At 41.5% G+C, this 20849-nt stretch overlaps 1 protein-coding gene across 1 annotated transcript in view; it reads left to right on the forward strand.

Annotated features, from left to right (window-relative positions):
• AGBL1 (AGBL carboxypeptidase 1) overlaps positions 1 to 20849 on the forward strand; it is an 844803-nt gene that overhangs the window by 511384 nt on the left and 312570 nt on the right. The window contains exon 20 of the mRNA XM_052659506.1: positions 3545 to 3674. Coding sequence (XP_052515466.1) covers positions 3545 to 3674 — 130 coding nt within the window. The remainder of the gene's footprint in view (positions 1 to 3544; positions 3675 to 20849) is intronic.

The raw sequence follows: 20849 nt of genomic DNA on the forward strand, positions 1-20849 counted from the left end.
AGAAGCCATCCTTCCCTTGGTACAATTTAATGGCCTGCTTGGGACTATTAAATAGTCTGTTCAGCAATTTATATTGTTATATCCCTGCATTTTTTTTTTCCTTAGACAACATTTTATTTTTTATTGGAAATTGCTTTACGACATTGTGTTAGTTTCTGCTATTCAACAAAGTGAATCATCTATACATGTACACATGTTCCTCCCCTTTCAGCCTCCCCCACCATCCTGCCCGTCTAGGTCATCACAGAGCACTGAGCTGAGCTCCTTGTTCTTTATGGCAGCTTCCCTCTAGCTTTCTCTTTAACACATGGTACTGCATATATGTCAATCCCACTCTCCACGTTTGTCTCACCCTCCCCTTCCTACCGTGTCCACACATTCGTTCTCTGAGTCTGTCTCTATTCTTGCCCTGCAAACAGCCTCATCTGTACCATTCCTTAGATAACTCTCTTTCTCTTCAGTCTGATGGTTTCCACTCTTAAATGTGTTCAAGTCAGTTTGAATTTAAAAACTAACCACTGCCTCTTATTTGAGGTTCCCAGTCAAGATTCTTCTCCCTTCCAATTGAAATGCATACAGTTCTCTGATGATTATTCATAAGGAAAAGTGTAAGGATGAGATAAAGGATGAATGAACATAATCCAAGTGGTGCTTTGCATCCCTGAGCATTATAGTTGAAGACGAAGCTGTAGATACAGATAGAAAGAGAGATTATGCATGTGGATATAGATGTAGACATGGCCTGGATGTAGACAGTGGTGGAGAAAGAGTTACGTAGTTTCTCCATGGAGATATCTAAAACAGAGATCGTTTCATTTACCCGTCAGAATAACCCTGAGAGGTAGGGTAGGAATATCTATATTCTTTTGCATATGACAGTATTGACTCTCAGAAGATCAATCCCCTTATCTGGTGACAAAGCTGAGTAGAGACTCGATCTTTTTAACCAACACTCAGGCTTATTCTGATTGCAGCACAAAACTCCACCCCGCCCCTACATTTTGAAGAACTGTTGCCTAGAACAGTATATCTGCCACTGTAAACCTCTGAGTCTTTTCCTTGTGGACATTGCTCTAAAACTTGATCTCTGTGGAGCAGAAGGAAAGCAGAGGCAGAGAGTTGCATGGAATTGCTGGCTACTGGTCACAGAGAAAGCTTGCATTTTTATTGCTACAAACAGAAATACTTTTAAGGGGCCTCCACTGATTTCATTACTTTTGATGTTACAAAATAAAAAAAAAAAGAAAAAAACAGTGTTGATGAGAATCCACGTCAAGGCAGAATCACAGAGCAGTTAGAGAAAATTCTGAGGCTCTGGGATGTTGTGCTGGCAAGTACCTTGATTTGAGAAAAGAAATTCATTTCAACACAGCAGATAGGCTTAGGAGAAAGTCTGAGACACCAGCTTCTTTCCATTGCTATTTGCTTCTTTCGAAAGATCTGCTTTGTATTTTATCTTCGTCCTTGGTCACCAGGCAGAAACCCTATTTCTAAATGTCATTGCTATTAAAAAGAGGACGTTGGGGGGTGTAAAGCAAGGAAAGAATAAAAGTCATAGAGAGATGCAACAAACCTACCATTTCTCAAGTCAAAATATTTTAGTGGTGAAATCAGGATAAATGATTAATCTAAAGATTTTCTGTTTCCAGCAAGCTGTAACAGGGGCTGACAAGCAGCTGGAAACTAATATTTAAGATAATTTCAGAAACACGAGATTAAAAAGTGCTGAAAGGAGGAGACTGAACCTTTTTCCTTCCACCTCCAAGATTTATTGAAAATAGTGTTTTTTCTTTGAACATAAAAATTATCTGATTCTACATTTAAATGTTAGTACATTTTTCACTCCAAAGTATTTACTAATACCAACTCTGACACAGTTACTATATTTGGGTCTAGATGGTAACAAAGAAACTGTTTCTGTCCCCAGGAAGCTTACAGTTTAACAACAAAGGTGAAAGAAACAAAAATAAATTGAATAAAAACTGTTGAAAAAGATTCTATGAGAACTCTGAGAATGGTGTTGCAATATATTTAGTAGCAGCAGAACATAAGGGTCTGGGGATCAGGGAAGGTTTCCCTGAAAAACTGACCCCTGAATGTTGAAGAGGTAAGGGATGAAGCTCTGGGGAGTCCTGGCAATGAGACCAGCAGGCACAATTTCTCAGGGAGAGTGGTGTGCAGTTTGATTAAGTTGAAGCACAGAAGGACAAGGGTAGGACATCACTGGTGGCTCAGTGGTAAAGAATCTGTCTGCCAATCCAGGGGACGTGGGTTCCATACTATTGAGCAGAAAAGTCCACGCGCCACAACTGCTGAGCCCACGTGCTGCAGGTACTGAAGCCAGGACACATAGAGCCTGTTCCCTGCAGAGAAGCCACCAGGTCACGAGAAGCTCTCGCACAGCAGTGAAGAATAGCACCCTCTCCCTGCAACTAGAAAGAGCCTGAGCAAAGCAGCAAAGACTCAGGGCAGCCAAAAATAAATAATTAAATAAAAGTATGTTTGAAAAAAGAGAAGGACAAGGGCAGCAGGAGGTGGTAGTAGGGATTGGGGTAGGGAGGTTGGGAGGACCAGCTGACGGAGATGCTGCTCTTCTTTGTCTTAATCTCTGGTACCTTGATTGTCAGCCTATTGAATAAATAACATCTCAGCAGGACTTCTGGCTGCCTCCCTAGAGAAGGGGCGGCCATTGGTAATCGCTGGTGGACCTGGGCTTTTAAGGTTCCCTTTACCCACCACCCAGCATCTCAGCTTCCTTCCCTCTGAATTGCAGTCACTGTTCTCGCTAACCAGCTGCATCACCTTTGTAGAGAGACTTAATACTTTCAAATGTGAACATCCTCTTTTCCCAAAGGAGGCCAAGTATGATTTTTGAACTCATTTCTAGAGCTAATAATCCATGATGATGTCTCTGAAAATGACCTTCCAGCTCTCTGAGTAAATGTCAAGCTTTCTGTGGCATCTATATGGATAGGGTAGAGTTAACGTGATAGGAGAAAGACCCTATGCTGTTTCTCAGATGGAAACAGACGTGGATGGAAAGCCTAACTCTACGTTATGTGATTTGGGGACATTTATTTAACCATTTCTATAAGTGTCATTGTCTTCACTGGGGTGAAATAATATCCACTTGGCAGAATTATTGGGCCAGCTAGAAAGATCATGTGTAACATGCCCAGCATGATATATTGATCTCAACTTATTATTAATAATGATTATTTGCGGAACTGAAGAGTCTAGAGAAATTTATTGAATTTGTTCTCCTCAGAAGTAGGTAGCAGAGAACAATATTTCCCAGACTTCATCTTCAAACTCTGGTGACCCTGACTCAAGTTAAATGCGGTTTCCAGTTCTTTGGGGAGCTGTAAATAATCACGACACAGTGGGATCTGCATCTTTCTGGGCATCTTCAATGGATGCCAATTGAGCAGAAGTCAGAAGGAAGTTGGATTCATTAGTTTAATTGTTTGTCTTTTCAAGCTTTATTTTCTCAAGTTATTTTCCTCTAAATGTGTATTTATTTGCTTGTTGTTTGTTCCCGCAGTCACAGATGCTCACTGAGAGGCGAGGACTTGAACAGACAGTGGCTGTCTCCCAGCGCTCATCTGCAGCCCACAATCTACCATGCCAAAGGACTCCTCCACTACCTGGGCAGCATCGGTCGGAGACCCACGGTGAGTCACTTCCTTCTGCGTTCACATTCTTGGCTGGCTCCTTCCACCTTCCAGGGACAGAGTACTTTCTGCCCAGGCAGGAAAACCAGACACAAGCCCAAGACCTGTGTATGCCAAGCTGTAAGGGGGCATATTCATTTCCTAAGGCTGACATAGCAGAACACCACAACTGTATAGATTAAAAACAACAACATCAGCAGTCTATGTTTCACATTTCTGGAGTCTAGAAGTCTGGAAATTAAGATGTCAGCAGCCCCTAATATCTCCAAAGACTCTGGGAAAGAAGCCTTCATTGCCTCGTCCTAGCTTCTGGTGATTGCCAGCAGTCCTTAGCATCCTTGGCGTGTGGGAGCACAAGCCTCTGTCTTCAGAGGGCCATCTTCACTCTCTGTGTGTCTGTGTTCAAATTTCTCTTTTCTTAGCATAGCAGTCCCTGGACTAATGTGTACATGCTCAGGCATGTCTGACTCTTTGTGACCCCGTGGACTGTAGACCACCAGGTTCTTCTGTCCATGGGATTTCCCAGGCAAGAACACTGGAGTGGGTTGCTCTTTCCTTCTCTAGGGGACCTTCCCAACACAGGAATCAAAGCCGTACCTCCTACATCAGCTGGCAGATTCTTTACCACTGAGCCACCTGGGAAGCCCACAGTGAAGCAGGGCCCACCCTAATTCAGTATGGGCTCCTCTTAACTTGGTTACATCTGCAAAGAATCTTTTTCCAAATAGAGTCACATACATAGGTACTGGGAATTAGAGATTGAGTGTATCTTTTTGGGAAACCATTTAACTGACAACAAGAGCAAACCAGGAGTTCAATATTCATTGCTGAAAACTGGGCAAATAATTGTATTTCATCCCATTTCCTGGGTCTTTAGTTTTTTTTTTTTCCAGTTATTCATCAATAAAGAAAATGTATATGTCTTATGAAATAGTAAAATATTCTCTAATGCTCAGATTCATATTCAACTAGTACTTATTAAGTTCCAAAGATGATTCTGTCACCGTTCTAGGCACTTTCATATGTAGGCTTTTCTCTAGAGCTTATAGTAAATGAGCAATTGATGAAAAACAACATTCAGAGGCTTAGGCTCAAGATAAGATAGGAGGTAATACTAGCCACGTAACTGTATGAAAATAATCATTTATGGGCTACAAACTATGAACATATCTATCTGCAAAAGCACAGAGGGCATATGTGCAGATTTCGAGTGCTTACCTCACGGAAGGAGCTTAAACTAATTTGCAGAAGCTCACACATGGACCAATTCAAACAATCATCTCCACCATTAACCACTTTTTGACCATACACTATATGATTAAAACAGTGACACATTCAATGAGTATCCAGTGAAACAATGGATGAATGTCTAATTTAGAAGCTGACTTGAACCTCAAAAACATTAACAGGTCAGATGATTTCCCTGGCTTCACCAGGAAGTAGAGTCGATCTGGCTTTCCACCCTGGAATCCCTTCTCTCTTCATCACTTATTCTTTGAGGGATGTGTTAAGTCCAGTGTCTGCTCCCAGGGCAGTTGTATGGACAATGCTTAATTCTCCATCTACGACGTGTGATCACAGGGAGAATGTTGCCAGACAAGGACGCTCCCCTGAGCCACCGGGGTTTTTATCAAGGGTCGTTATAGATTGGCTGTGCTGGGTCTTTGTTCCTGCTGTGAAGGCTTTCTCTAGTTTCGGCAAGTGAGGGCTACCCTCTAATTGCAGAGTTTGGGCTTCTCACTGTGGCGGCTTCTCTTGTTGCAGAGCATGGGCCCTAGCTGCACGTGCTTCAGTGGTTGTGGCATGTGAGCTTAGCTCCTCCGAGACATATTGGGATCTTCCCGGACAAGGGATCAATCCCTTATTCCCCTCATTGGCAGGTGGATTCTCAACCACTGAGCCACCAGGGAAGTCCTCAGGAGTCATTTTGAGGCCTTGGTGTCCACGTGGCTAATCTTAGTTAGTCTTCAGGCTCTTCAGAGGTCAAGCTGACACTTTGTGGCCCAAGAACCCCACCATATATCACATGGCATCAACCTTCTAACGTGGCCCAAGGTCCCAGGTAAAGAAAGACACTCTTATCTATCAGGATATTCCACAGATGTCAAGGTGAGCTCCCAGGAGCCAGTCCAGGGTCAGACCTTTCTTTGGAGAATATAGGGTTTACATACTTCAGGCTTGTTGAGTCAGTGCTTTATTGCAAAAGAACAAAGCACATGCTTTTCCCTTAAGAACACTTATTCTACGCTGGTCAAAATGTGCCATGTTTTCATGCTAATTCTCCATCCAAGGAGACACTGTAACCTGCTGTCTACCCTCTGGAAGTAACTTCATGGCCTGCATGTGTGTGCTCAGTCCTGTCCAACTCTGCCCCATGAGCTGCAGCCTGCCAGGCACCTCTGCCCATGGACTTTTCCAGGCAAGAATACTTGAGTGGGTTGCCATTTTCTACTCCAGGGGATCTACCCAAACCAGGGATTGAACCTGTATCTCCTGCATTGGCTTGGATTCTTTACTACTAGCACCACTTGGAAAGTCCCTACCCGGGGCCTCGTGCACAGCAGAGCCCCAGTCTTGAAGTCAAGATCTTGAAAAGTATGTCTCTCTAAGTAGGAAGCCTCAGCCTCTGGGAGGAGAGAGAGAGAGACGTACAGAAAAAGAGTTTCCACCCTGATACGCATTTTAAGCATACACACATTCCATCCGTAACAAACAGGATTCCTCTCCGCTCTGACAACCTCTAATTGAAGAGCAGAACATTTATTTTAAAGCATGGTAGGTGAAAGCCTTGTTTAAAAATATAAATAAACATTAATTAACTGTAAACATGACAGTCACAGATTCGTTTCCTGCTGGGACCATCTGAGAGGTGGGTGAGAAACAGCTGAACACTAGATGCCGCTTGTAGCATTACAAAGCTCCCCCTTAGGCCCAACATCACCTTTCAGTTACCTGTGTGGCTATATTTAAGCAGCCTCCTGCTGACAGCAGAAGCACTGTCACTCACTCAGTACTCAGGCCTGTCCTTTACCTGGAAGTCTTCCACTGAGTCAAGATTGTCTCCTGCGCTACATGGTTGTAGATTAACAGTAACTCCACACAAGCACTGACTCTTATGGAAATATTTCTCAAAGCATTAGGAAGCCCATTTCTGGTGGTTAGGAGGTTCTACCTGCTCTAGATGGTACTGAGACATTTGCATATTGGCAGGTGGAATAATATAAACTCCTGGGACTAATGAGAATGCAGGAGAGGTGGAGAAAGCAATGTCATGATACTTCTGGAGCTTGCAAAAGACCAGACAGTTCATTCAGTTTATAAGCAATACAGCCCTCTACACATATTGTTTCATCCATTCACCGATTCATCCATCTACCCTTTCATCCATTCATTCATCCATCTATCCATCCACCCAACTTTTTATCCATCCATCCATCCATCCATCTATCCATCCATCCACCCATCCATCCATCCACCCATCTTTTTATCCATGTATCCATCCATCCACCCATCCATCCATCCACCCATCCATCCATCCACCCATCTTTTTATCCATCCATCCATCCATCTATCCATCCATCCACCCATCCATCCATCCACCCATCTTTTTATCCATCTATCCATCAATCCACCCATCCATCCATCCACCCATCTTTTTATCCATCCATCCATCCATCTTTTTATCCATCCATCCATCCATCTCTTTATCCATCCATCCATCCATCCATCCATCTTTTTATCCATCCACCCATCCATCCATCCATCCAGGCAGTCATCCACTTGTATACTCATTTACATCATGTGTGTAATAATTGTGCCAGGTGCCAGAAGGTACCTTTTCTTTAAGGAGTTGTATAATTTCTTTGGTAGAAAGTGAAGTCAAGTCTGTGAAGAAACCCATGTAGTAAAGAATGAAACAAAGTTTTTCAGTAAAAACTGAAACCAAGGTTCCTGTGAGTTGTAGGAACACAAATGAGGGCTTGAGTAACTTTCCCTTCAGTTCAGTTCAGTTCAGTTCAGTTCAGTCACTCAGTCGTGTCCGACTCTTTGCGACCCCATGAATCACAGCACGCCAGGCCTCCTGTCCATCACCAACTCCCGGAGTTCACTCAGACTCATGTCAATCGAGTCAGTGATGCCATCCAGCCATCTCATCCTCTGTCGTCCCCTTCTCCTCCTGCCCCCAATCCCTCCCAGAATCAGAATCTTTTCCAATGAGTCAACTCTTTGCTTGAGGTGGCCAAAGTACTGGAGTTTCAGCTTTAGCATCATTCCTTCCAAAGAACACCCAGGGCTGATCTCCTTCAGAATGGACTGGTTGGATCTCCTTGCAGTCCAAGGGACTCTCAGGAGTCTTCTCCCTTAAGGTTATGGAAATGCTAGAGACTGAAGATACCATTTGAGTTGTACTTGAATGATGACTAAAGGTTTTTCTTGCACTAACAATAAACTAGTAGAGAAACATTCTTTCTTTCAAGGTCTACAGGACTGATTATGGACTCTTTTATATTCTTCCTTGTGAAATTGAAGACTTGGTGGGTTTTCTATGTTTGAAGGTCACTAGACAGAGCAAAAGAAAGGCAGTTTTTATTAACTAATGGCATAGCTCTCACATCACACTTATCTTATGTTCCCTTTCCTATTGTCCTGAACTTCCATTTTATGTCTCTCTTGTTTGTTAGAAGATAAGGAAATATGCTGCAGATGTTGGATCCAAAAGCCCAGAAACACACACTGTTGGCATATTCATACACTGGAATACAATTCAACAATAAAAACTTAAAGACAGTAGCAATCAACTACAGATATACTCAAAAACACAGACCAATTTCAGGAACATGTTTAGTGAAATAAGTTAGACATTAAGAAGTACATATTCTATGCTTCTATTTATACAAAGTTTAAGATGAGTAGACCAGAACAGTGGTTTCCTCTAGAAGGGCATTACATAAGAGGGGCCAGGAGGGAACTTTGACTCAAAACTCTTTCAAATTCTGTGCTTGTACATACTGCCATTTCCATTTATTTTAGAATTAACAAAATCAAAGCAAAGTCACAGAGCTTTGAAATGTAGCTAGGAGATAAAGGAGGATGTTCAAAGTAAAACTGACCAGCACAAAGGCATGTGAGTCAATCTAGAGAAGATTATCTTTGCCAGAACAGAGTAGAGGGGCTGAGAAGATTTGTTAGAAATCACAAGGCTCCAGCCAGAGAAAAGGTATGTAAGTGGAGAAGCCCAGAAGAGCAGACAGCCTTAACAATCAACTAACAGGAGGCATTGAAATGTTCATCTTCAGGAGCTCCACACAGGGGTCAGGAAACATGTCGCCCTGGGGCAGTAGGACATGGCTTGGGGGAGAAGAGGAAAGCTCAGGCTCCAGCAAGCTCCGAGGAACCTAGGCCAGCAGCGTCTCCTGAAGAGCTGTGTTGTAGCTGCCTGGTCTCTGTCCTGCTGCAAAGCATCTGGGCTTCAGAATTAGGAGAGGTATCAGTTTCCATCCCCTCGGCGCTTGCTGTGTGCGTGCGTGCATGCGCAGTCATGTCTGACTCTTTGCGATCCCATGGGCTGTAGCCCGCCATGCTCTTCTGTCCATGGGACTTCTCAGACAAGAATTTGAATGCGTGTTGGTAAAGAGATTGCAGTGCTCCGTGAGCAGCGCATTGATTTCCATTTACCACTCACACAAAATAGGCTGCCTTCTACCAGGGGATAGGGAGGGCGTATTTGGGGTTTATCCTTCTCTGGGGCCCAATGAAACAGAACTTTCAGCTACTAACATTATTTTGCTGGTCTTATTCTGTCCCTCTGGCATATGTTTTTAGTTCATCAGCTTCTTTTTAAAAAAGGCACGGAAGTAGAGGAAAAGAAGAAATGGCATGTCCCTTTCTAAATCCTTGTCTCCAAGGACCTAAAGGTACGCTGTACACACAATTTATTTTATCTCCACTTTATTCTTCAGAAGTAGCAGAGGAACATGTGTTACAGTTACTTATTTTCTTTGACTCAGGCTAAGGTACTGAATCTAGAATTCTCCTGTTTTTGTATTCGAGGATAAAGTAGGGGGGAAAAAAAATCCCCATACCAAAAAGGAAACAAGCAACAGAAAATATGGAGGTCCTGGGTAAAAAAAAAAAAAAAGTATAATAATAATTTGATCCCATATTTTTTTATTTAAAGTTGTTCCCGCGCTACCAGAATAAAGATTAAGTATTGAGTGGCTGTGTGCTAGTCATTTAACCTCCTTTAACTTTAGCACAATACTAAGTTGAACCTCATTTGTAAATTTGAATGAAAGCCTCCTTTCAGGAATTTTATACTGATTAAACATGTATGTCATGAGCTTTAACAGTGTGACCGGCACATATCAAACATTTAAATAAACCGCAGAGATTAAAATCATTATTAGTTCCTAGAATGGTGCTACATCCAAAACAAAGCCACATTTTAGACTGCGTGATGTTGCAATAATGTACATGGGCTTTGTCAACGTAATTGAGCTATTTTAGAAAGAAGGACATTATAATACATGACTCTGGAATGGCAGAAAACTTCCAGCAGCATTTTATAATATTTAATAAAGGGTCCCACTGTGAGAAATCTCACAACCCATTAGTTACTGATGCCTTCTGCTGAGTTAAATGGGAAAAATTTCACCCCAAATTAGCCACTGGAGGTGGACAAAGCTGATGTGTAAGTAAGGCTGCTTTTCTAAGATCGTGTTGGAACTTTGACCCATAACGGCCCAATTTAAGTGAAAATCTCTCACTCTAGGAAAGAGAAAAGAGCATCAGATGCTCTTTCAGCTGTGTTTGTGTATTTGCTCAGTCCTATCCAACACTTTGTGACCTCGTGGACTGTAGCCCACCAGGCTTCTTTCTCTGTCCCTGGAGTTCTCCAGACAAGAATACCGGAGCGGGTTGCCATTTCCTCTTTCAGGGGATCTTTCCGACCCAGCGATCAACCCTGCATCTCTTGCGTCTTTTGCATAGGCATGCAGGTTCATTACCAGCTGAGTCACTGGGGAAGCCAACCCTCACCCTCACCTTGCCTCTTTTAGGTATTGATAGGAATAAATTCTGCACATGCCCCCTGCGGTTAGCCTCAGACATGAATGGTGTTGCTGACAACTCAGATGAATCCCTTGCTAAGAAGAGATCATGCCTGTCAGTAAAAGGACTGGGAAATCTGGCCTTGCAAACAGGGTTCTTGGATAACTAAGCATGCCACTGATAGCATTTCTCTCCTAGAGAGGTTTACTCCACTCAAGAACCTGGGCTGAATGTTGTCTGCAAAGCATTGTACTCGGGCTGGAATCTCCAGGGCTACAGTGAGACTTGTTTGGTTTAATTGGAAGCATCGTGGTTTTAGATTTCCATCACATTCCCCAGCATTAGCCTCCTTCGAGCTTCAGCCTCACCTTCATTTTCTTGTGGCAAGGGTATAAATTATGCGGAGGTCTTGCTGCCAGGAAGCAGGAACAAGATCCAGATGTCAGGAATGGAAAACACAGCAGCTTAAAGCTGGCAGACAGAGCAGTAAACAGTCAGGAACAGCGGAGGCATGGGGGTCGGGGAATGGCTAGGAGAGATGGGCTTGAGATGACGGGGGAGTAACCCCTGGAACAAGGTGCCCAATTAGCTTATAGAGGACCCAGGGTGGGACGAAGGAATGGAGGGCGAGATGGTGGAGGTGTGTGAGCAGCATAGTAATGGGGCCCTCAACAGCCTCTTTGCTGAGCAAGAAATGACGGAACACACGTTTGCATGAATTAAATTAACCTTGCAATTTAGCTCAGACAGGAATTCATTGGAAAAGGTACTAGGGAGACGCATGGGAGTCTGATTTCAAAATCGTAATCCAATCCACAGTATACACTTTGCTGATGAAGGAAGTGAGGCACAAGGGAATCAGTTTAGCTCAGGATGAACAAGTGTAAAACTAACCACTCTGGCTCAAAGAAAACAAAACTTAACTAAACAAGAGCTTCAAATCCACATCTCTCCCAAGTTCCTTGCCTTGGGGAAAAGCACATCATATTGCCTATTTACGTAATCTGAAAATTTAGGTATCATTCTTAACCTCTTCCTCACTGAGCCTGTGAATCCATTTAGTCTCTAATTCCTATAGATTTTACTTTCTTACTCTCTCACCAAACATCCTTTCTATCCATACTTACATTTTCTCCCTTAAAGTAAGTGTTTGCCATCTCTTGTGCCTGGTCTCAGGCCCTGCAATTCACTCTTTGTTGTTTGTTCGTTAGTTGTTTTGAAGTGGATGATTTATAAAGTCTGTATTGAATTTGTTACAATAGTACTTCTTCTTTTTTTTTTTTCATTTAAAAAAAATGTTTTGGTTTCACGGCCCTCAGGCATGTGGGACCCTAGCTCCCCATCCAGGGATTGAACTCACACACCCTACATCAGAAGGTGAAATCTTAACTACCAGGCCACCAGGGAAAGTCACTTTGCTCAGTCGCATCCCATTCTTTGTGACCCCATGAAACTAGCCCGTCAGGCTTCTCTGTCCATGGAATTCTCCAGGCAAGAGTACTGGAGTGAGTAGCCATTCCCTTCTCTAGGGGATCTTCCTGGATTAGGGATTGAACCTGGGTCTTCTGCATTGCAGGCAGGTTCTTTACCATCTGAGCCACCAGGGATGCCCCCTGCCAGGGAAGTCCTCCTGCAATTCCTTCTTACTCCAGTTCTGGTGACCTGAGCACATGACTCCTCTTTACCTCAATGCTTTGATGGCTCCTTCCCCACCTTTGGGAAAATGCCCAAACATCCTGCAATGATAAGCGTGCACATCAGGGATCTGATCACTGCCCATCTCTGCCTGTCCCCAGGGTCCACTCTCTTTCACTCTATAGCCTTCTTCTTAGTGATTGCAGTTCTTCATGTGCATAGTCATTTCTCATTTTTCCATTTGCCTGGACAGCTCTCATTCAGTGGAGCTCATCTTAGGTATCACCCCGTAAAGAATCCCACCACATCATACACTTCAGGGGTGCCATTCCTTAGAGTGCATGGTGGAAGACATCCCAGGAGTTGTACAGCTTGTCCTTATTTGGGTTCCCACAGGAACTGTGTGTCTTTCTCCTCTGACAGTAATATGTTCACCTATTGTGGTGCTGGAGAAGACTCTTGTGAGTCCCTTGGACTAAGGAGATCAAATCAGTCAATTCTACAGAAATCAACCCTGAATACTCACTGGAAGGACTGATGCTAAAGCTGAAACTCCAGTACTTTGGACACCTGACGCAAAGAGCCAATTCATTGGAAAATAACCTAATGCTGGAAAAGATTGAGGGCAGGAGGAGAAGGGGGCGACAGATGGTTGGATGGTATAATCGACTCAATGGACATGAATTTGAGCAAACTCCAGGAGATAGTGAAGGAGAGAGAAGCCTGGCATGCTGCAGTCACTGGGGTCGCAAAGAGTAGGATATGACTTAGCAACTTAACAGCAACATTCACTTGTGGGATCATACCAGTAAAACAGCTCCTGGAAAAGGCAATACCCACCTAAAAAGCGTTTTAAAACATGAAGTCTGGATGAGAGCAAACCCGGGTTCAATTATTTGCTCACATACTTAACAGTAGTGCGAACTTGAGCAAGCCTAGGCAAGTTACTTTTTCTTCCCTGCAATTAAGTTTTCAGCTACAAAATAGGAGATAATTATAGCACCTACTTCATCATGAGATAATCTATATTAAATGTTTAGCACAGTATCTGAATCATTGTAAGTCTCCAATAAATTAACTACTGTTGTTCTTGTCATTGTTATTGAGGGCAGTATTGCCTTATATTAAAATTTTAATTTCTCCTGCCACAGTGCAGGCATCCAGCAAATATTTGTTGAATCCAGTTGATGAATAAGCAAGATAGGGCCATTTATTAATGCATGGATATTAGAGTGTCATGACTGGGCACATTTCCCATTTACCTATTACAGATTTTTACTGAAGGGAAGTAGACGAGTATTAAGTCATCCAATCGGAAAGAAAAAAGCTTCCTTAACTGAAATAACTTGATATTTTGTCTTGTAATTGCCCCCCTGCAATGTAGAGCAACACATGTTTCCTATAACAAATGTGCCTTTATTTTTAGGGATGTCATTTGAGCAATAAGTAGATCAATGTCTCCATCTCCTTTATTTTCAATCTTGAGGGGCCACTAGAACTCCTAGGGCAGAGCGGAGCTCATTCCAACAGGTGAAGAGGTCTATAATTTATCATTTATGTCAGCTTTCAGAATCTGAAGGATCAGAAAAAAATATAATTATTTTTTCCAGTTGAGTTCGGCAGCTAAGGAGCACCTGTCACCACAGTGGCATAGCTTCTGGTTCAACTGAGAAATCTGTTGCTAAGACACAGTCCTAATTTGTTTGCACACTTTTCATGAGAATGGTGGGTGTTTATTCACAGGGAGAAACTGAGGCGTGAGAGATAAAACTTGGTGGGAAATTCATGATGGCAGAGGATTAAACCTTGACCAATTATTTGATTGGTTCCTTTAGAGGCTTTCAAAGCATGGCCCCAGGTCCAGTGGCATTAGTGTCACCTGGGGTTGTTAGATATGCACGTTCCAGGGTCTCACCCAGACTTGCTTCAGTAGCCACATTGCTGGGGAGTGGAGCACTGTCTATGATGCAACCAGTCCTCCAGATTATTCTGTTGCTTCATGGCATGTCAGACCCTCTGCTCTAGACTCGAGACCCATGCAGTGGGTCTAAACCCTGGCTGCACATTTAGAAAAACCGGGAAAACTTTTAACAATCCCATCACCCTGGTGTCACTGCAGACCAATTAAATCAAAATCTCTGGAGGTGGGCTCCAGGCATTGATATTTTTACAATCTCCTTAGGAGATTCCAGTGCACAGACAGGATGGAGAAGCACTGGCCTAGGGGATTTAAATTTTTTTTTTTTTTTCCGCCAACAACAGAAACCTGCTTAAGTAAACCAAGGTGGCAATTTTAAACAAGCCAAATAAGGTCTAACCAGAGCTGGAAAATACCCAAACCCTAGACACTTCTGTGAGTCTCTCATTTTCTCCTTCTGTGGGCACATTTTCTGGTTTCTGCTTTTCTCTGCACATTTGCCTAATCATCTCAGCCTTTACAACCCAACTTATTCTGTTCATTCACTGTTTCTCCGCTGCTTTTTCATTATTTTTGTCTTGTCATTGGACCAACTGCCCCCTCGCAACTCTGTATGGAACACCCACAGCTCAATGATATCTAGAAGCTGGAGAGATTTTATTTTCTCCTAAGATTTTAACTTGAAACTATGAGTCAAGGATTCCTCCCTCCCCCCAATAATAAAATTCCTTTTTTTTTTTGGAGAGGAAAAAAAAACCCTACAATACTTCTCTGCTAACAGGAAATTCACAATGCAATAAAAAAAGATTTCCCCCAATAAAATAGTAGCTTTTTGAAGAAAAAGTAAAAGTTGAAGTGCTAGTGTCTCAGTTGATTCCAACTCTTTTTGACTACGTGGACTGTAGCCTACCAGGTTCCTCTGTCCACGCAGTTCTCCAGGCAAGAATGCTGGGCTGGGCAGCCGTTCCCTTTTCCAGGGCAGTCTTCCCCACCCAGGGGTCAAATCCAGATCTCCCACAAGGCAGGCAGATTCTTCACCTTCTGAGCTACCAGGGAAGTCCAGTAGCTTCCTCTTATTTACAATTAAGAGAGAGGGGGAGAAGAGAAAGAAGGTAAATTTATCAAGAATATCTTCAAGTCCTTTAGTTCTTAAAACTCTCACCTCACGGATGACCCCAACCACCTTGACTCCAGATATCGGTCCTGACATCTCTGCCTTCTTCCCTGCTTACATAGCCTATCAACTACCACACCTTATCAGTTCTGACCTACTCTTCAAGAATTAGCTTTCATCTTCTCCCATTATGACTGAGACCATCTACCTATTTGCCCCTTTTATCTTTCTTACATATGTGTGTTTATTTATGGCTCCATGCATGCACGCTGCATGTTCCGGGTCACTCCTGGTGTCAACAGCTTCTTATTCAATCAGTAAACTAAAGGACTTGATCAGATACCAGAAAATAGGCTTATCTCATCTAACTTCTCAACCAACAACATTGTTGATAGCAATTTATCTGGCCTTCGCTAAAATATTTCCAGAGAACAGAAGTTTTTAAAAGTGTGACACTGCATTGCAGGACATCTATAGCCACTGGAAGTTATTTCTTGCTGATACTAAATATTCAACAACTGAAATCTAGTTCCTTGGTACATATTCTCCTTCCTTTTGCCTTCCTCTGCCATTTTGAAATGATAGCAAGCATATTTATTCATGCTCCAGACGGGAGAATTTATAAATTTGGAGGGCTACTCTAGACCCTACTGACCCTTTTCCCCCCTAGGGTAAGTAAGCATCTCCAGTGTTGTTAGTTGATCTGTGTTTATGTGTGCATGAATGCTAAGTCCCTTCAGTCGTAGCCCACCAGGCTCTCTGTCCATGGGACTGTCCAGGCAAGAATACTGGAATGGGTTGCTATGCCCTCCTTCAGGGCATTTTCCTGACCCAGGAACTGAAACCCAGGTCTCTTATGTCTCATGGACTGGCAGGTGGATTCTTTACCGCTAGTACCACCTGGGAAGCCTGATCTGTGTTTATAAACATTCCCATTTCCCTGACTTTCTGATTTCAATTTACTGAGGCATCCTAGCTTGTTTTAAAATGCCACACTCAGAAGTGAAAAACACTGTATTAGATATAAATTGACCAGTAGTGAGGTACATCAGACTGATTGCTCTCCTAATGTATGACCACTTTAACTTCTCCAGAAGCAATTTATGATTAATTTTGACATCCATGGCTACTGATTCATTTTGAGCAAACTGTTATTTAAAAACCTACTGCTAAGCTGAATGTCTCTTTCCTTTTGCCACTGTTTGCATCTAATTGTAGGATCTGCATTTATTCTAGTTTAAGCATTTCAATTTCCACGAATTCGGCTCCTTTTGCCACTTATAATTTCCGCTCTTACTTGTTTACCGTGCTTTCATTCATCCAAGGTCATTATTACTCTCTTGTGCATGTGTGTGTAGCAGCTTCAGTTGTGTCCAACCCTTTGTGACCCTGTGGACTATAGCCCACCATGCTCCTCTGTCCATGGGATTCTCCAGGCAAGAATACTGGAGTGGGTTGCCATGCCCTCCTCCAGGGGATCTTCCTGACCCAGGGATTGAACCCATGTCTCTTATGTCTCCTTCATTTGCAGGCAGGTTCTTTACCACTAGCACCAACTAAGAATCCCATTCTTCCCTCAGTTCAGTTCAGTTCAGTTCAGTTGCTCAGTCATGTCCGACTCTTTGCGACCCCATGAATTGCAGCATGCCAGGCCTCCCTGTTCATCACCATCTCCCGGAGTTCACTCAGACTCACGTCCATCGAGTCCATGATGCCATCCAGCCATCTCATCCTCGGTCGTCCCCTTCTCCTCCTGCCCCCAATCCCTCCCAGCATCAGAGTCTTTTCCAATGAGTCAACTCTTCGCATGAGGTGGCCAGAGTACTGGAGTTTCAGCTTTAGCATCATTCCTTCCAAAGAAATTCCAGGGTTGATCTCCTTCAGAATGGACTGGTTGGATCTCCTTGCAGTCCAAGGGACGCTCAAGATTCTTCTCCAACACCACAGTGCAAAAGCATCAATTCTCCGGTGCTCAGCCTTCTTCACTGTCCAACTCTCACGTCCATACATGACCACTGGAAAAACCATAGCCTTGACTAGATGGACCTTAGTCGGCAAAGTAATGTCTCTGCTTTTGAATATGCTATCTAGGTTGGTCATAACTTTTCTTCCAAGGAGTAAGTGTCTTTTAATTTCATGGCTGCAGTCACCATCTGCAGTGATTTTGGAGCCCCCCAAAATAAAGTCTGACACTGTTTCCACTGTTTCCCCATCTATTTCCCATGAAGTGATGGGACCAGATGCCATGATCTTCGTTTTCTGAATGTTGAGCTTTAAGCCAACTTTCTCACTCTCCTCTTTTGCTTTCATCAAGAGGCTTTTTAGTTCCTCTTCACTTTCTGCCATAAAGGTGGTGTCATCTGCATATCTGAGGTCTCAATTCTGTATCATTAGCAAATTTGACAAGCACCTTCAGTTACCTACCCTGTGTACTTAACTTATTACATAAAGACTACATTTCTAGAAACTAAGGAACAAATGTGAGGAAATACCTCAACAAAATTCTGAAACTTCTGTCTCTTTGAAACACAGACGTGTGTATGCATCCTATTTTAATGTTAAGTACACAGAATACACCTCTACAGCTTGATAAATTCTCACAAAATGAATATAGCATGTAACTGTCAAGCAAACCAAGAGACGGAATACCACACACAACCCAGACACGAGGCCATAATGTAATGTCCTCCTGCCCTCAAGTACAGACATTATTCTCACTTCTTTCAGCATAATAGTTTTGCTGAATGATTTTTGAATGTCATATAAAGGAAGTCATACGGTTGTGCTCTTTCATATCTAGCTTGTTCTTCCATTCTCAATCCTGGATGGTATTTTGTTGAATGATTATAGCACAATTTATTAATCAGTTCTACTGCTTACAGATTTAAGCTATGAAAAATAGTGCTGCTGTGTATAGGTTGGCCAAAATTTCTGTTTATGTTTTTTCCTTAAGATGGTACAGAAGAACCCGAACGAACTTTTTGTTCAACCCAATATATTCTTGCTATCTTCTCATGCCCAATGCATGCATTTCTGTTGGGCAGGTTCTAGAATATGTGTATATTCAGCTTTAGAAGACATTGCCAAATTGTTTTCTATAGTAGCGATATGGCAACATAGTCACACAGGCTGGGTTCAAGAGTTCCACTTCCGCTGTTTTCTTTTCATGATGTTAGGAGTCCTAATAACACATTAGGTGCAGTCGCATCTCACTGTGGTTTTATATTTCCTTGATATTGACTTAGGCTGATTACATTTTCATTTGCTTAACAGCCATTTGGAACTTCTTTTTTTGTCCGTTTAAGACTTGAGTTGCTTGTTTTTTTCTTATTGATATGTGTATACATTCTCGATGAATCATTTGTTGGATATATACACTGCACATATATTATTTCACTCTTTGGTTTGCCTTTTGACATTTCTCCTGGTGTTTTTGCTTCAAAAGAAATTCTCAATGAAATGTATCTAGTTTTTTAAATGTTTTTATTTATTTTTAGTTCCTATTTTCATCCTCATTAAGAACTCTTTCCCAACTCCAAGGTCATACATAGTAACCTATGTTATCCTCAAGTGACTTTATTATTTTATCTTCCATGTTAGAATCTATAATTTATGTGTATACTTATGAGGATAAATATTTACTTCTATTTTTCTATATATTTTACATGGGAATTCAAGCCTCCTAAAACCGTCCTTTCCCACTGCACCAGTGTGTGAACTCTGTCATGAATCAAGTGACTGTGAGACTCTCCTTGGAATATCTACTTTTCTCTATTGATCAATTTATGTATTATTTTACCAATAATAATGTCTATTATTCTTATGAGTTTCATGCTTTTATGCTATTTTAAATACTGTTTTCCAAGGTTTTTTGTCATCCACAGAGTCAAAGGTTTTAGTGTAGTCAATGAAATAGAAGTTAAGTAATTTTCTGGAATTCCCTTGCTTTTTTTATGATCCAGCAAATGTTGACTATTGGGTCATTTCATATTTCATGGCATATAAAATGCTGTTTTAAACTTCAGACTTTTTAGGTACATTTATAGTATTTATAAATGAACTTGATTTTTATATGTTGACATTCTTCCCTGCAATTTTGCAATAGTTTGTATGTATAGATTTTTTATATTCTGCATTTAGCAATCTTTATATAGGGAGATAAAAGACAATTTTATTTACTATTTTAAAATCTTATACTATTTTTTTTTCTTGTGTTTATTTTTCTTTTTCTTCAATTATACCATCAATTACAATTGAATCTTAGTGCCAGGTCTTTTTCCGAATACAGGGGTTAAGCATAATATTTCATCAAAAATTATACTATTAACTGTTTTTTAAGTAATGGTTCTTAGGTTAAGGAAATTCTATCTATAAATGCATTTTTTTTTACATTTTTTATTTTTATGCAATTTTATAGATTACTTTCCACATACTGTTATTACAAAATATTGGCTATATTCCCTGTGTTGTGCAATATATCCTTGAGCCTATCTTATAAGATTGTTTGTTACTTTTTGATCCTGCATGGGTATTGAATTTTATCAAACATTTTTATCCATCTATTGTGATTATCATATTAGTTCTTTCTTTAGTCTATAAATGTAGTGAATCACGTTTAATTATTTTTGATGTTGAAACAAACTAACTTTGCATTCTAGATTTTAACTAAATATTATGCTGTATAATTTTTTCATTTTTGTTTTGAAATAATTTTAGAAAAGTTCCCCAAATAGGCAATACCCGTATATACTTCCCTTGTGGATCAGATGGTAAAGAATCTGCCTGCAATGCGGAAGACCTGAGTTCGATCACTGGGTGCGGAAGATCCCCTGGAGAAGGGAAAGGCTACCCACTCCAGTATTCTGGCCTGGAGAATTGCATGGACAGAGAAGCCTGGCAGGCTGCAGTCCATGGGGTTGCAAAGAGTCTGACACAACTGAGTGACTAAGCACACACATACATAATTCATCCACTTTCTCCTAATGCTAATGTTTAGCACAATTACAGTACAATTGTCAAAACTGAAGGTTAATATTGGAACACTACTATAAATGAAATGACAGAGTTCATATGGATTTTACAAGCTTTGCAGACCAGTTTTTTTGTTTGTTTCAAGATTAATCCACAATCCTCTTTGTACTTAGATTTCATATTTCCTTAGTTTCTCCTCTGTGAGAATCCCTTACACATTCTTTGTCTTTCATGACCTTGATGGTTTTATAGAGTGCTAGTCATTTTAAAACTTTTCTTCAATATGAATTTTGTCAGCACATCTATTATTGGTGATGTTTACCTTGGTTACTTGGTGAAGGCAATGTCGGCCAGATTTCTCCATGGTAAAGTTATTGTTTTTCCTTCTGCAGTTAACATCTTGGAGGAGAGATTTTGACACTATGCAAATAATCCCTTTGCTCCACAAATCTTTCTCATTATATTTGGCATCCATCTTGCCAGCAAT

Source organism: Budorcas taxicolor, chromosome 21, assembly GCF_023091745.1.
Source record: "Budorcas taxicolor isolate Tak-1 chromosome 21, Takin1.1, whole genome shotgun sequence".
Classification (NCBI taxonomy): Eukaryota; Metazoa; Chordata; class Mammalia; order Artiodactyla; family Bovidae; genus Budorcas; species Budorcas taxicolor.